The 15576-nt window shown below is 52.4% G+C and overlaps 1 protein-coding gene across 2 annotated transcripts in view; it reads left to right on the top strand.

The window, feature by feature from the left end:
• Positions 1-15576, top strand: part of LOC144136480 (uncharacterized) — a 600742-nt gene that overhangs the window by 127498 nt on the left and 457668 nt on the right. Inside the window, exon 1 of one of the 2 annotated variants that reach the window (XM_077668842.1) lies at positions 9711-10071. The exons of the other annotated variant lie outside the window; for it this stretch is intronic. Within the exon in view, the coding sequence (XP_077524968.1) occupies positions 10038-10071 (34 nt within the window). The 5' untranslated portion in view covers positions 9711-10037. Of the gene's footprint in view, positions 1-9710; positions 10072-15576 lie in introns of those variants that run through there. 2 annotated transcript variants of the gene reach the window in all.

The raw sequence follows: 15576 nt of genomic DNA, 5'->3' as shown, positions 1-15576 counted from the left end.
TTTTCCCTTTTCTCGCTCTTTGTTTCGCACTGTCCTGACCTCCGGCGAGCTCCGTTATTCGCTTAGCTGCGTGGGCAATTCTTCCGGACCGCCGCGTGTCTCCTTGTGCCCCGTGCGATGCTGTGACGCGCCCTATGCGCGGCGTCAGTCGCTTTTCTGGCGCGTCTTGGTTGTCTGTGTGTGTGTGTGTGTGTGCGTGCGCGCGGGAGTGCTGACGCTCTCTGGCTTCCGCATTCGGAGCTCTCTCTCCCTCTCTGGGGTCTGCCACGCACTGATCGGGTGCACTTGCGTTTCCCGGAAACGCTGCTTCATGCTTCGCCATGCGCGTGCGAGATTATGTACATCTCCGCGGCACACATGGAGTGCGACTTAGAGAGCACCATGTTCTGCGGGTTGTAGGCGCACTAAAAGAGCTCTGTTAACTGAGGCAGGCCTCAAATTAAAACGCAACAGTTCATTCTGGCCTACTCTTTCGGCGAACCGATATGGGCCAGTGTCACAGCCTAAAAGTTGTGTTCCAATCAGTAGCAGGAACAACAAAAATATCAGGTGGTCGTGTCTTCCTCTTTCTAGTTACGTGGGATCATCGTTGAGCCCTTTGAAGTTGTATCGTTGCGATGAGTGTTCCGAACCGCGAAAGTGGCATGACGTTGCTGCAGCATGCTGCCCCCCTTATCTTCGCCTCCTTTGTTCCCGTTCCAAACTTTCTTCATTTTCTCGCGAGGCTAATTGGTCTGCCGGACTTGTTTTTCTGCGTAATGTGGCGGTTCTTCGCCCAGAATCGCGCCACCCTTCGCATTCTCGCGCTGGGACGTGGCGGTCGTCCAGCTAAGCCTTTCGTCTCGTATACACACACGCAGTGGGCAAACTGGGTGCGTATATCTGATAGCATCTTGTTCTCTGGGCGCCCCACTGGCGTGAATTGCTGGTCAAGAAGGAGGGGACGGAGCCGGCGAATAAATGAGCTGCTGGCGGACAATGGAAGGTCCTCCGGAGGGCTGGCCGCCTCGTCTGCCTAGCTGCCCGCGGGCCTCGCCGAGCTCGAAGCGTCATCGCGCCCCAAGGACACTGCGTCTGGATAGCGGATGTGTGCGGCGTGGACTTGCTCGTTTCGTGCCCAAACTGGCGCATCCCTTCTGAATTACTGGTGCCCTTAGCATCGTTTACCAACTATGTTAACAGTAAGATGACGTGCTGAATCCGGCCCTGTCTTTCAGCGTCCACACGGCGACGAGTAGTATGTCCAAGTGCCTCTAACAAGAGTGAAGAATGAAATGGCTCAGTCCGTGTCACCAATCGACATGGCGGCAGCCGTCGCTTTGGTTTTTTGGCACCTAATCCCCGTGACCGTTAGTTTCATGCTATACAACACTTTACACGCGCTGTGCCCATACAGCTGCCTCCTTCAAACAATAACGTGATATAAAAGGAGTACAGACACCTGATTTTGGTTCTGCGTTTTGTCTTTGTAATGGTGTGTTCGACATTGGTATGCTTGGATCACTTTGTGGTGTTCGCCGACGGCCGGTAATTTGCAATTGAATCTTCTCGCATGGTGCTTCTGTTTGAGCGGCTGGACGATGGCTGTGCCTTCAGTGTTCAGTATAGATAATGTGAGTCCTGAAAAAAGCTGCTGTTAATTGCTGCTTCTTCATGAGCCACGATTGAGGGCAATCAGAACGATAAAGCAGCGATCATAGCGCAGTTACTTCTTACCTCACGTGACCTATACCGAACTTTGACATCACAGCCATCGTTCGGTTGTTGAAGCTGAAACACCACGAGAGAAAAATGCCAATAATAAATTGTTTAGCGGTCATAGGCAAATTCCACGTGGTGATTTATGCGTACTAATGTCTTGCATGTCATTACAAAGAAAAAATCACGCAACCAAAACTTCGGTGTCTAAACTCTTTGAAAGTGAGGTTGGTGGTTGGTAGAGTGAGGTTTTGCACCTTAAATCGTGGACGGGGCTGGAGGGAGACGACAGGAACGTAACGCGACGCTACACAGAGGGCTTCAAAGGCCCATTTTCCAAACATTTCACCCCAGACAAGCCAAGCGCCATCCCACGGGGAAGCGTGTGCCCATTGTAACGACAGACGACGGCTGTCGTGCGTACGGTTGCCAGATGAACTAACGCGTTCGCCCTTATTCTCGCGTCGGCTGTGTTTTCGCACCTATTTAAAGAGAACGTGCTGCTACACTCTGCTAAAGAATGCCTGCCGTGACACTTTCCCCAAGTGAGGGTTTCCGAGCCGTGCAGAGATCAGTCCGCTTTAATTTTACGCTTTTTGTCGCTGCCAGCGTCGTCGCGCGTATAGCTGTGTCGGAGCAGTGCTGGTTCCGCGCCCATCAAAGCATGTGCCGGTCTCGTATAGTGCGCACTGGCCGGGCAAGCGCCAGACGTCATGCATGCTCGAAACACAGCAGCCGGTGAGCGCGTTCTGTTTGCTTATGATCGGCCGTATTGTTCGGGAGCTATATAGTAAAGGCACGAAATCAACGACGCAGAGTGGGTCGCGGGAATGTGACGCACCCGTACGGGCTTTGTACAAAGTTTTGTTTGCACGACGTTAATCAGTTTTCGGCTCCCCTTGCGCAGGAACGCTGCGCCCATGCAGTGGCGCCGTGAAGCGAAGGGGTTTAATGAAGCTGTCCTTTAAAGTGGCGCGCTGTGACAGGCCTTCCATCAAGCGCGCTGCATGCGCGCGCGGCAGCGCGTCTTTTGTGCGCCATTTGCGAGCGAGCAAACAAGCAAACATACGAGGACAAGGGTTATGGGAAGCGTCTTGCCCTGTCCGCAGTCTCATCGGCGGCCGGTCGGCCTGCACGCCTCGTCTGGCTAGCCTCGATCGTGCACACACACACACGACAGTGCAGAGTGGTCGTCGGCGGCTTCCGAGTCGGCGCACGGGAGCGGCGAAATGACGGGGCAATTTACGTGGGAGGGTGCGGCCTCGTGAATATGCAGCGGCCCGCATGAGCGGGCAGACGTTGATGGCCGCGAGTCAATCCTTGCGCCGCGGCGGCGGGCACTCGGCTCCCGTTGGCGGGGCGCCCAAGTGTCTGTCCGAGCAGCGAAGGGAGCTCTCGGAAGTCTTGAGCCCCGCTTTGCGCACTACGAGAGCGTACGGCGCTGTCTTAACGGCAGTGGAGGTGACCGGGGGCGGCTGAATGTTCAAGGTGCCTGTTTGCGTTGTACAACCGCGCTCAGTGTGACCTTCAAGATGCAGTGTCCGAGCAGAGTTCACGGCAGCATGGGCCCAGAAGTGCTCAACAGAGCGTGGCTCTTTTGCAGTGGCCTGTGTATTTCGGGTTGTGCATCTCGGCACATACACTTGCCGTAAAAGGCAAACCGTAGTGTGGGCGCTGTGGGAGCTTCGAAGAGGCGTATTAAGCGGGAGTGTGCGTCAGATCTGTACTCCCGAAAGGAAGCTGCTCTTACTGTGTTTAATTTTACTGAAACGTGAGCTAAAATCGGCTTACTGCAGCGCCATAGCTGTGCGGTAACACAACTGATTTCTTAACTATCGCGCAGGGTGTGGGAAAATTTAAAGAATTGGGAGAAAGTAGATAAAGAAGAGCTGAGGTTTGCCCATAGGGCCCACATTTCTCGACTGGGGGATCTAGGTGAACTGGCTGTTGGATATGGCTAAGCCACGCACTGTTTCGGCAGTTGGACAGGTCCAACTAGTGGCGTAAGTCGCGAGATTTTTGATCACGCCGTTTGAGAAATTTTCCGCAATGCTTTCATATCGAAATTCGTGGCACTCTGCTCGGTTCAGAAACATTGGTTGCTTTATAACGCGAGTAGTGGTATTTGGAGTAACCGGTCAGAGTTGCTAAAAACGTGGTTATGGTGGCGGACTCGCTGCTCGCCTCCAGATTCGTAACAAATTAATCGCAGGTTCCGCCCGCATATTGATTCGCAGTTTCGCATTGTCTAAGGCCTCTCGACCCACCAGAGAAATCATCCGGGCCAACCTGATTCGCAGTGCAGTGGAAATGCCCACCGACAAAGTGAGCCAGTCATGCGCCATTGCTTCCCTTGAGACCCACGGAGGGTTTAGCTTTCGAATAAGACAGGACCGGGAACTGTGTACCATCTAACTTGCATCGTGCTAGCGGGTCCTGGGGAGTTGTAGCTTTGCACGAACGCACAGTGCCACCCTGTTGCCAGCAGTCTGGACAGGAGTCAGCACTTTATTGAAGTCGCAGAGCGCGTGCATTTTGCTCGGAAAATGTTGCTGGTGACCTCCAGTAAATCCAGCCTTGGAAGCCTTTTGTGATTCAAGAAGTTAGTTCCACATTTTGGTGGATTTCGCGTGCGTGGTAGGCCCGTCTCTCTGCAGCCAGTTGGCACGCGGTGTTCAACACATTTCTGGGCGCATGCATGGTGCAGAAGGATCGGCCAAACGCTCGAGCTCCGCTGCTCGAGAGACTCGTAGTAACAAGATTGCCGCAAGCCATTGGGAATCTAGAGAAGCTGGGAGATTGCGTGCTCGCCTCCCGATTCGTGTCGGACTGCGAGCCCTTCGGCTGGCCAGCAGCCAGGCGTTGATTGATTACCTGTCTGACCACTTTCCCACGTTGATTGGCGACGTGTAAGTACACACGCGGGTAGGGGAATGAATGCCTAGACAGCATGCTTTGGACGCATCTTTCGAAGAAATGAAGTAGGAATGCCTGTCTTGACTGGAACAGTGCGTAATTGAGCTACGGGTGCCATTATTGCGATGACACAGTTATAGCCGTCTCTGATTCGTTGCCTTACAGAATCTGTTCGTATTAAATTTTCGCTACTGAAAAATCCAGTATTAGATTTATGTAGGATCGGGTATACCGATTTTCTGTACAGGGTAAACCTACGTGATACAGGCTGGACCTGTGTCATACTGGGATGTTCCTGTATTACTGGGCGGCCCTGGTTGCTGGATAAAGGATACATTTCAAAAACCAAAAATTAAAAGCTAGAAAAAAAAAACTACTCTCCGCAAGGATTCAAACCATAAACCGTCAGCGCCTCAACAGCACGTTTGTGCTGAATGCGGCTTTTTTTTTTTCCTGGAAGCATGAGTCATAGTGTTATACAGCGCCAACTATCCCAACTATCTACGTTTGGTATCACAAACCCACGGCGGCCACTGGAAAGTGGTGCATAATATTGTATTGTCTTTAGTGTAACTGTGGTTTTACACAGTTAGCCTATTGTTACCAGGTGCAGAAAATGCAGCAGTAGCTTGCTGATTACCCTGTAAGTGAACTAAATCTTCTTGCAGGCCATCAGGAGGTGTCACCGATATGCTGCATACTTAATGAGCATCGATTGTAGTAGAATATTCTCAGAATATCATCATTTCTCAATGCTGGCTGTTCTGTCGTCCTCTCAGAACCCTCGTAATTCTTGCTACACAAAGAGCCATCTGTCTTATCAATTCGTGTTATGATCCGTCATCTAGCTTCCCATGGGGCCAGCGGAGCAGCGACTCCGATAGTACACATCCAGCTAGCCATTTATAGGCATAAGCGAACAATGAAATGTTGAACGAACGACTAGAACAGCGAAAAAAAAAACACAGAAGAAACTGGGCGAAGAGGCCATGCGTTTTTTTTTTTTTTCAGTTCCACGCTGCGTGGGCAAAAAGTAACGCACAATCCGTTGTAGCTGGGTAATACTAAGCACTAGAGAAATTAAATTTCGTAGGTAGAAGCGTAGGCTGTTGATACCATAATCCTTACCTCAATTTTGTTTTCTCTCGTTTCGTGTAAGCTACTGTGGATGATCAAAGTGACACCCACAACGTTAAAATGCAGTGATCGAATTCCTGTGCACAACTCAGTCGATAACTCAGCAATATCAATTCGCTGTAGCTCTTGCCAGTCAAGGGGGGCAACACATTGAATCGAAGAATGTGTTTCGATGGCTTCAGATGTTTAAGCGTGGGTGACTGCAAAATCCGGGCCCTGCCCATGTTCATCTAGACCGTCAAGCATCGCGTCCGTTGAAAATTAATCAGCCAGTCGTGAACTCATTAATATGATAGATGCATCACCACGAGGACAAATCATGGAACACACAGGTATGGAAAAATGAACCGTCTTAATGCTAACCGAAAGATTTGGACACAGAAAAATTTGTTCTTGCTGGGCTCCAAGGTTCTTTGCGAGGGAATGGATGCAAATCAGGATAATCGATTGTGTTGATCTTGTGCAAATTCTCATTGGAATTGTCCACAGTGCTTTCATGAAGTAATTCATTCACGAAGCATAATCAAATTTCTGTCACAGTACTTTCGTGAAGTAATTCATTCACGAAGCAGAATCAAATTTCTGTCTCTTTGGACGATTGTAGACTTATCTTCGTGCAAAACAGGTTGGAGATGTCAACTCATTGCGCGTGTGAAAAAGGGGTGCAGGGACAAACCTCAAGGGCTTCACGAACTTACCAGCGTCTCATAGAAATAACAAAAGACTGCAGTGCAGTGATTAAAATGGATAATATATTCAGTACCATTTCTCATGAACATAATTTCATTTCCCTAGTGCTTATCATTACCGAGTTACAGTCGACTTGGGCTACTTTTTGACCGACCTTTGTATATTCCATGTTTCACTATTTTGCGCTGCTGCTTCCACTATAAGCCATTCCGTGAAGATAATGCGTTCGTCATAGCTGGTTCGTGCACTAAGGTCGCCCATTATGAAGCTACCCGTGTATTTTTCGGCTGTCACCTCTGTGTTTCAGTTATCCTCGAGCGTATTTGTTCACGTTGCTGACGTAAACCTGGGTTCTTGCTTTCACCTTGTCAGTTACAAGTTAAGAGCGTGTAGCGCTACATCGATAAGCTTGCTAAAGAGATATCGGCTCACCTCCAAGCTTGAAACACTAACAAAACGATTTCACTATTTGGATTAAGTCCTACTCAGGTGGCTGCGATATAAGCGCTATGCTGGACCCGGGCAAGCTTGCTTAAGCTCTGAACACGGGTGGAATCCCACGTTTAGGAGTAGGCCGCTTGAACTGCAATCCGGAAGGGGCGCTAGTCGGGATAAACTGAAAAAAAACTTCGAACTCAAAATCCGACTCACCGATGACGACCTCACTCAACCTCAAACTCACGCATGAGGTTGAAGTCGATTTGCTTACCTCACTCAAAAAATTCAGCTGTCTCCGACGTCACCTCCTTCGTGAGGCTGAGGTCATTTTGAGTTGAGGTCTACCTCTTGAGGTCGAAACCTGATGAGGCTGCCACCTCTGCTGAGAACTACCGGTCTCCGCCGGTATGACCGGTAAACCGGACACGGATAACCTGCATGGGGTCCGGTATTAACCTGTTTTCCGCAAACCGGGACCGGAATGAATCCTGTTCCTTCCGGTAAATTCCGGTTTCATTGACCAGATTTTGAAATAGGGATGTCAATTACTTATATTTATCGCTGACTGCTCCGCTGAGCTATAATGCCGTCCGTCATTTGGGGGCCGCCTCTCGCCGGGCTTGTTGAAAAAGCGGAAGTTGTCGCATCATTGAGCCCCCAGCTGACGGCATAATTCACACAGACATGCAATAAAGGGGCTATTTGACATTTTAATTATCTTTGTTTCTCGCATTAGGCTTATCTTTCCGGGATCTAATATATCTTCTCCAGCACGCGTCCAACTGAAACGAAGCTTTTGGCTTTTATCTCTAGTTCTGTAATCAGTGCCCCCCCCCTCTTTCTCTCTACAACACCATCGTTCGACATGCTCTCCGCGCTTCCCGTTGCTAGTTGGTTGGGTGAGTGCCATCACGCGGGGCTAATTTCTGTGTTTAATTGCGAGGCATACGTGTTGCCCTCATGCGGATGCACTTCGGTGGTGGCGAGACATGCATTAGTAATGTTTCTATATATTACATGAAACCTGGAACCATGTGATCACTCTCATTTATGTGTGTCTGGTTGCTGCCAGTTTCCCACTTCCCTGGCCATCACATGCGCGTGTTTTCGCTTTCCGAACTGTGTAACGATCTCATTCTTACTTTGCGGACAAAGCAAAACGAAAAAAAAGGATATGTGTTCTTTTGGGGACCAGGCAGTTAGACACCGCGATTAATTGATTTAATTAAAGCGACTAAGAAAACTGAGGGGACATTTGAAGCTAGCCGCACACGCTCTGCGCTTTCGTCGACCCGTTAGGTTAACGCTGTCAGTGATCAGGGAGGGCAGCTCATGATTAGTATAAAGAAAATCGTTCTTTTTTCCTGTTTACCGGTAAACTTTTCTTTACGTTGTGACCGCTCCTGGGGCCAGAGTAAAAACAAAAGCTCACAGCTGGTCGAATTGAACAGTTAAGCTTGGGTCTGATAATAATATATATTCCGCTAAGCGCGTGAATATGAATACGTAGAGCGAACTCATTGACATCGCTTGTCTCCAGACCATGTTTGCATTCTTCTGACTTTTGCGTTCTTTATTTAATTTATTCATAAAATTTAATTTTTAGTCGCTAGTATATATAGATCTGTATAGATCTTTAAGATCTATACATACTAGCGGTGTCCTGTTCTGGATCTAGTTCATTTTTCGTGTTTATTTTGAGATCGCTCTTCGGTTACTTGAAATTACTGTACGCAATCGAAGGGTATACGTTTTTGTGCGTAGCATAAGGGCTGTATTCTTTTCTCCATTTAGTTTTCATTTGCCGGTTCAGCACATGCTGTTCCGGACATCTGACTAGGCTCAGTTTGTGGGATTAACCATTAATGCCTGCTCCAACGCAACTTTCTGCGGAGGACGTGAAAGAAGGAAATAATTGAAAACGCATTACTCGGCATGTCAGCTTGTTCCCGGGTAAGTGAGCATCCCCGCACTCCAGACCCAATGGGCGCCGAAGGGCGACGTGAAGCGGGCGATTTCTCGAGTTGTGTGGCAAATGTTACCTTCGTGAGCTGCTCGCGAAGAGCTGAAGTAGTGTAAGAAGCGCAGAGTGTTGGCCACTGAGATGACTAGCGCGAGCGTACGAGATTGTCTGGTGCCTTTATGTGTCTTCCTAAGGAGGAGTGCTGTCAGCGTTAGTGAATGCTCTCCTGCCAGAGGGCTGATCATCAAAGTGTCCTCGCTATTCCAATAGCAAGTGACCAACCCTCCTGTTTTTTTTTAAATTTTTTGCTTTTGCTCAGTCAGAAGTTTGAACTTGGCCTGCAGGTGTGAATATGTCGAGGAAGTGCTCATGCACGTAATTTGGGGGGCAAAGAAAACTAGAGAGGGGACTTTTAGAATGAAGCCCGTAAGAGGTGTCTTTGTCCACATCGCTTATATGCCTTGTGCAAGCACTGCTGCCGATGCGAACAGGTCTGTCGGTGCACAGCCTGCTCAGCGAACTCGAGAGCACCGTATGGCTCCTCATTGCGCGATTTGGAGGCGGCTTCAGGGTGGCCCCGCACGCGGACGCCGTCCGTGCTGCTTTGCAGCGTCCGATCCCCTTGGCGAGCCACCGTATACGCGTTGTTGTCACACGGAGCCGCCAGAGAAAGGGGCGCGCCGAAAGAAGACGTCGCGAGCCGCCGAGCCCGTTGGCGGCGGCGGACAGCTCCCCCCGGGGCACGGATTAATTGGTCGGGTCAGGTTGAGCAGGTAACGCGCCCTCGCCCGAGCCGCCGGCCGCGCGCCGCCGGCCGGGCTCCCTCTCCGCTCGTTAGTCGCCGCGCGCCCGCTGAGCCGGCCGCCTGTTGCTGCCGCCGCTCCCTCGCTGCTGCTGGTGTGTGACTCTGCGCCGCTCTGCACGCCTCTTCTTCTCGGCGCCTCGTCTGCATCGCGCGTGCTGTCTTGTCCGGCGCGGGACCCCCCAGACCTCGACGCCGCGTTGTGTTCTCCGGCCGGGCGCGATCGCCGCCCATGAAACGCCGGCGGTGGCCCTCGTTGCGCAGAGCTGAACCGGTGCGCGTGTGTGGTGCGTGCCGGACGTGAGTGTGCGCGCGCGCGACGCCGCCCCAAGGATTACGAACGACAGCGTGCTACGGGACTCGGGGTCGCCGCCACCACCGCGCACAGGCTCCATGCTGCGTGTCGGATACGACTCCGGAGGAACAGGTGAGAGGGTGGGGCGGGGAGGGGCGCCCGTTACGGGACGTCCCGCGGCCGGATACCGCATTCGAACGGCCCGCGCGCGGGCGCGCACGCCATGTGGCGCAGCGCCGCCGCGAGGCCTAGAGTGCGCCTCGGCGGCGACGGAACGCCGGCCGCGTGCTGGGTGAATACGCTTTCTGCTCGCTTGAATGCCGGGTTCGTTCTCCTGTTCGCCTTTCTTCTGGCCATTATAACTGGCGCAAACAGACGGGAACAGTTATTTGGAATGTGAGCCCAGTTTCAAAAGTCACTGACAACCTGTGAGCGGAAGCATTAATGTCAGTTGTAGCGCTCTTTTTTCCCAAGAACGTGTGACCTGTGTGCCAAGAATCTGCGATGCCGGACGCTTGTGTGGGATAACCCGCCTTAGCTGTGCGTTAGTTTTATAGGCGGAGGCACATTATTCGTATTGGCGAATATATCGGTACTGAAAATATTTTCACTTTTGAAAGCTTTTTTTTTTTGGAGTGGGGGGGGGGGGGTGAGCATGGCAAGTATTTGGACAAGCGAATTATTGACTCTCCTAAAGCGGGTGGCGGTTGGGTGCAGAGTAGTCGTAGCATCGCGTGAACTCGCGGTTTCCTCCACGGAGCATTCCTGCTCGCGTCGCCGGCGTGCCTTTGCAATTTCTTAAAAGCAGCAGAAGGAAAACCTGGCGGAGTGGGAGTGAGCCAGGCGCACGTACTTACATGGGATGCATGAGATGACAACAACCGCTATCAGTGCGCCTGTACGTCATCGGACGGGACGATGGCTCTTGAAATTCAAACTGGAACCCTTGTCTGTGAGCGCACGTAAAGCGCGTTTTTTCCGTTTCTTTCCTCGTCTTCCCGCGCTTACTGCAGGCCTGACGGGCAATGAAAACCTATGCAGGCGAATGACATTTTTTCAGCTGCCTCAGTAGTGGACTGCTCTGTAGATTGACGCAACTTAACGGTTTGACTAAACGTTTCGCTCTCTGTCCAGCGGAGGAGGTCTCAGTGGATAGAAATGTCCCTCAGTCCGTTAATCAATGTGTCATTTAAGACTGTCACGCTTCATGTTTCTGTTTCTCCGTACGTTAATCTTCACTTCGTTAGTATAGATAACTCCGCTGGTACCGACAACGCTATTTGACACCGCGTATTTCAGCGTATTCCCTGGTTTTAACACGATAACGTTAAGGAGCTCGTATTGCAGAAAAGCCGGCGTCTTCATCGGCAAAAAGTCCGCGAAAAATCTCCTGAGGAGCAACCTGTAGGGGGCAGGTGGGCCACCGAAGTCACGTCACCTTGTGGCGTCATCGCCCACCGGATTGGGAGCAAACGGCCCACCGTTCCAGGTGGCAGTTAAATTAATGATTGGTCGCGAGAGGTCTCTCGGGAAGAGCAGTTTGAGTCGTCGCACAAGGCCGATCGGTTACAGCACCTGCCATCGCAGGGCAGTGGCGCATCGCTTAACCGAAAAAAATGGGAAATTGGTTTTTGGGGAAAAGCTTATGTAAATAGTGTATTTATCCGCTCCTCTCTGTATCCTTTCTTACTGTCTCCTCACTTCTTTCATTTCACTTCTTCAAACTGCCTGTTATCCTTTATTTCCGCTGCCCCAGCTCTGGTGTCGCCGCAGTAGTTATGGCAGATTTCGGGGTTAGCAAAAATCTCTTACCTTCCTTTTTGTTTTAGTTTCATTAAACACTCTAATTACTTACCCGCTTGGGGAAAGTAAATGGCGCAGTATCTGTCTCACATCTCGGCGGACACCTGAAACCGCGCCGTAAGGGAAGGGATAAAGGAGGGACTGAGAGAAGAAATGGAGAAAGATGTTCACAGTGAAGGACTCGTAAAGAGTTTCGACTCACCTGGGAATCTTTCGCGTGCACTGACATCACGCAGCACACGGGCGCCTTTTCGTTTCGCCTCCATCGAACGCAGCCGCCGCGGTCGGGTTCGAACCCTGGTACTCCGGATCAGTAGCCGAGCACGCTAACCACTGAGTCACCGCAGCGGGTTCGCTTAACCGCTGCACCACTGCACCAGGAGCAGCATGAGGACTCTCAGCGGTCTGTCAATGTAAACTAGAGATACGGGCATTAACCAATTAACGCTGTCGCGTCTTACTCTTAAGGTGGAGCCTACTGTCCCCTCCACTTTTTTCCTGGGCTCTTTGCTGTGCGAGTCTTCGCTTGTTGAGCACTTGAGCGCTTTCCTTTGGACATTTACCGCTAATTAGGCGTTGTATGCAATTAGCCGACCGCGAGGAAAACCAAAACAACTGGGGCCGCAGCAGTAACGACTCCCATCTGCGTGTCGTTGGCCACCTGAGGCAGCCCGTTGCCGGCTCCGTTCCATCCGTCGCTTGCAAGCACTGCCTTCGGTGGCCCGCCGGTGTAGCGAGTCAAGCCTGGGACGTCCAGCGTGGAGTTTTTCCAGCGGCGGGTTTTGACATGCACGTCGCGCTCGTACGCCACCGGCGGCTGCGAAAACAGCGCCGCGCGCGCATCCATCAGCATGGCAATAAGCCTCGCAGTTATGTGCCATACGCGCCGCTTCATTGGCCACCGCGCGCACGTAAGCTGGAGGCGCCCGGTGCAACCCCGGAGTCTCCGTGGCTGTCCTTGGCGGCGAATGCGTGGAGCGCGAAGGAGCTCTTTGGGCGCCGGGGGATCACCCGGTCCTCAGCCGACGTCCGTCACCGCTGGAATGGCGGACGCAACATCGTCTCATTATCGGCTGGCCGTCACTGTACGCCCTCCCTCCCTCGGCGTTTACACTCACCTGTGGTGGTGTTTGTGCGCTTTGCGTCGTTTGATGCGCACGGCGGACGAAACGATTCGACGAAACCCCCGATACGGGTGTCCGCACGCGACGCTGACTCTCCTTATCACTGCCGTGGCTTTGTTTCGTTCCCAAAGTGTGGACATTTTTCGGCGCTACAATCAACCTTCGACATTTCGAACTCGAAGAGCATCGACAATTCGTTGAATCACGTAGAATCTGGAAGCATTGGGAGCCATTTTAATACACGTGACGTTGAGGGAACGGAAACTTGGATTCGAATAAACAGGTTGTTCGAATCAAGCGAGTTTCAAATGTACCGAGAGTCCATTCTATTGGCTTTCCGATGCCGTTTAGCAGCGTGCATTGCGCGCTTGGCGTCTATGCCTTGTGAAAATCGGCTGACGTAGGCGCTACTTTCTATAGAGTGCGCTAAATAAAGTGCCTATATCTTTACGGACGCTCATGAAGGGACTTTAGAGTGATCACATCGAAGGGCGTCCGCTGGCAACTTCTACGCTGTCCGCAATTTCTCAGACAGTCGGCAGCCGCATTATTCAAGGCGCGCGAGTGTACCTCCGGATAGCTGCCACCATACTTCGCTTTTGCGCAATGTGTACGAGGCGGTCAGCCGTCGGTCCCTCTGGCAGCGGCGCGCGCTCAAGGTCCCCGCAAGCTGCGCCTGGCTGCTGCATATTCTTTTCGAAATGATGTGTATGCTTCTTCCTTCGTGTTAATGCAGAGTGGCTCTCGCGCGGTCGTTCGTTTAAAACTACTCTCTCACTCGGCGAAGCCGAAAAAGCCAGGCTCGATGCTCTCGGTGTGCGTGCTTCCAAGCGGGAAAGCGGAGCGTCGTATACGCGTGTTTTCAGGAGTCCACAGGCACGCGTTTCGACTCTTCCGTGTAAACAATGGATAGTTGTACGTACGAGCACTTTTCCTGCCGACCGCGGCACCTCGCATTCAGCGGCCTAATTGGCCCGAGCGAAAGGGTGCACCCCAGGGGCACCCCAGCTGTTGCGCACCGGCCCGACGGCTCGCCTCGCCGGCGCACCTTGAATACGCGATCCCCGCGTGCACGTGGTCCTGCCTCGTAATGAGCGGGACCTTGGCCGCCAGAGCTCGTTTCGCGCTGGCCTATCCAGCAGCTGATTTGCGGCCGGCAGGCTGCATGCGGCCCTCCTGTCTTGGCCTCCTTCGCTTGTGCGGCGAACGTCTCTCTTGCCGCTCTCCATTTTGGCATCTCCCTTCGTTCAGCGTTGTATCCACCTTTGAGGCGCATTTTATAGTGCTGGTTGTTGGGAGGCTGTAATCGCCTTGCGCACCGCATGGCAGATGGAGGAGCCACGTTTGGGTCTCGTCAGAAGCTGTTGCGTATAGTCGCGGAAGTAACGTAGGTCGTTTCGTTGCCTCTTGGGCTCTCGTATGATAGGTAGGGTAAGCCTCGCGCATCACGCGGGAGTGGCGAACTGGTGTGCTCCCTGAATGCAGAACTTTGACTTTTGCGGTATTGGCACCGAAGGTGTCTTTGTGCTATTTGATACTGAACAGGGTGGCACAGCGCGTTCGGTTGCAACCACGGATAGCGAGACGCCTGTGGTAGTGCCCACTACCGAGTGGTTCTGCCTGTTCAGACAAGCGCCACTTGCGAGCGGGTGCTGTTCTTGTTTCTTGCTGCGATGTCTGAGAGAACCTTGCATCACATCGACGCTTCCTCGTGTGCTCTATATTTGTTTAGTGAAGGCAGTTGATATCATCACGTTAGAGCTTATTCTTTTTGTTCTTGCAAAGAGGGAACCGTGGTTTTAACCAATAAAGTAAGAAGGCGTCCTTAGGAACGTTGCCTCGCTCATCGGTTACCGCGGGAAAAAGTAGCGTCTGAGGGAAGAATTTTTGATTTCAGTTGCGTGCTCTCCCTGAGGTCTATTGCTCGACCTTCGTTCACGAGGTGCTTCGGGCACGTGACTTAGCTCGCTTACAAACCATTGACGGCCGGTGTACAGGTCGTACAGTGCCAGAACAATGAAATCGAGCCGCGGAAAAAGAAGGAGAGGAGCAAGCGAGAAGCGGACGAGGCCGGCGCGACAGCGACCGATGTCAGTCCAGAAAATGGCCGCTTTGCTTAGCCTGTCTGGCGAATGTAAAGCAAACGCTTGGAAAATGCAGGCAAGCGCCAGTAGCAGCAGCCGCGTCGTCCGCAGAGAGCCTGCGGAGGGAGATTTTTCGGGGCTGCGAGCGAGAAAAGCGGGCGGTTGTTGCGGGGCAAATTGCAGCCATTGCGACCGATAAACGCCGCCGAGCGTGTACCGCGGGAGGCCTTCGCGCGGCCTGGGTATTGTACACAACATCGCGGTTCGCGCTCGTGTATCACCCGTCGGGCCGGGGCCTCATTGTTTTCTTACAGCGTGCACTCGGGCACGCTTCGCGGGCTGTGCAAAAAAGGGGGTCCGCGTTTAATTCCTCGCCGTGCCTGGCCGTCGCGGGGACGGGGGACGTTTCCGCTTGCGTGGCTCTCTCGGTCGGCCCCCGATCGGCTCCGTGCGCGGCCGATCCGCGCTCTCTTTTGCTGCGGCACTTGTCCCGCCCTGGCTGCAGCGTCCTGTTCAGTCACAGCGACTCTGGTGCCAACGCGTCGCCGTCGTATTGGCGCACCGCACGTGCATTGAACACGTTCGGGCAACGCATGACCACTTGCGGGTCCCATCAGTCGCCTCTG

Source organism: Amblyomma americanum, chromosome 6 (genome assembly GCF_052857255.1).
Source record: "Amblyomma americanum isolate KBUSLIRL-KWMA chromosome 6, ASM5285725v1, whole genome shotgun sequence".
NCBI lineage: Eukaryota > Metazoa > Arthropoda > Arachnida > Ixodida > Ixodidae > Amblyomma > Amblyomma americanum.
Note: the sequence above shows the minus strand (reverse complement) of the source record. Positions and strands in the feature narration are given on the sequence as shown.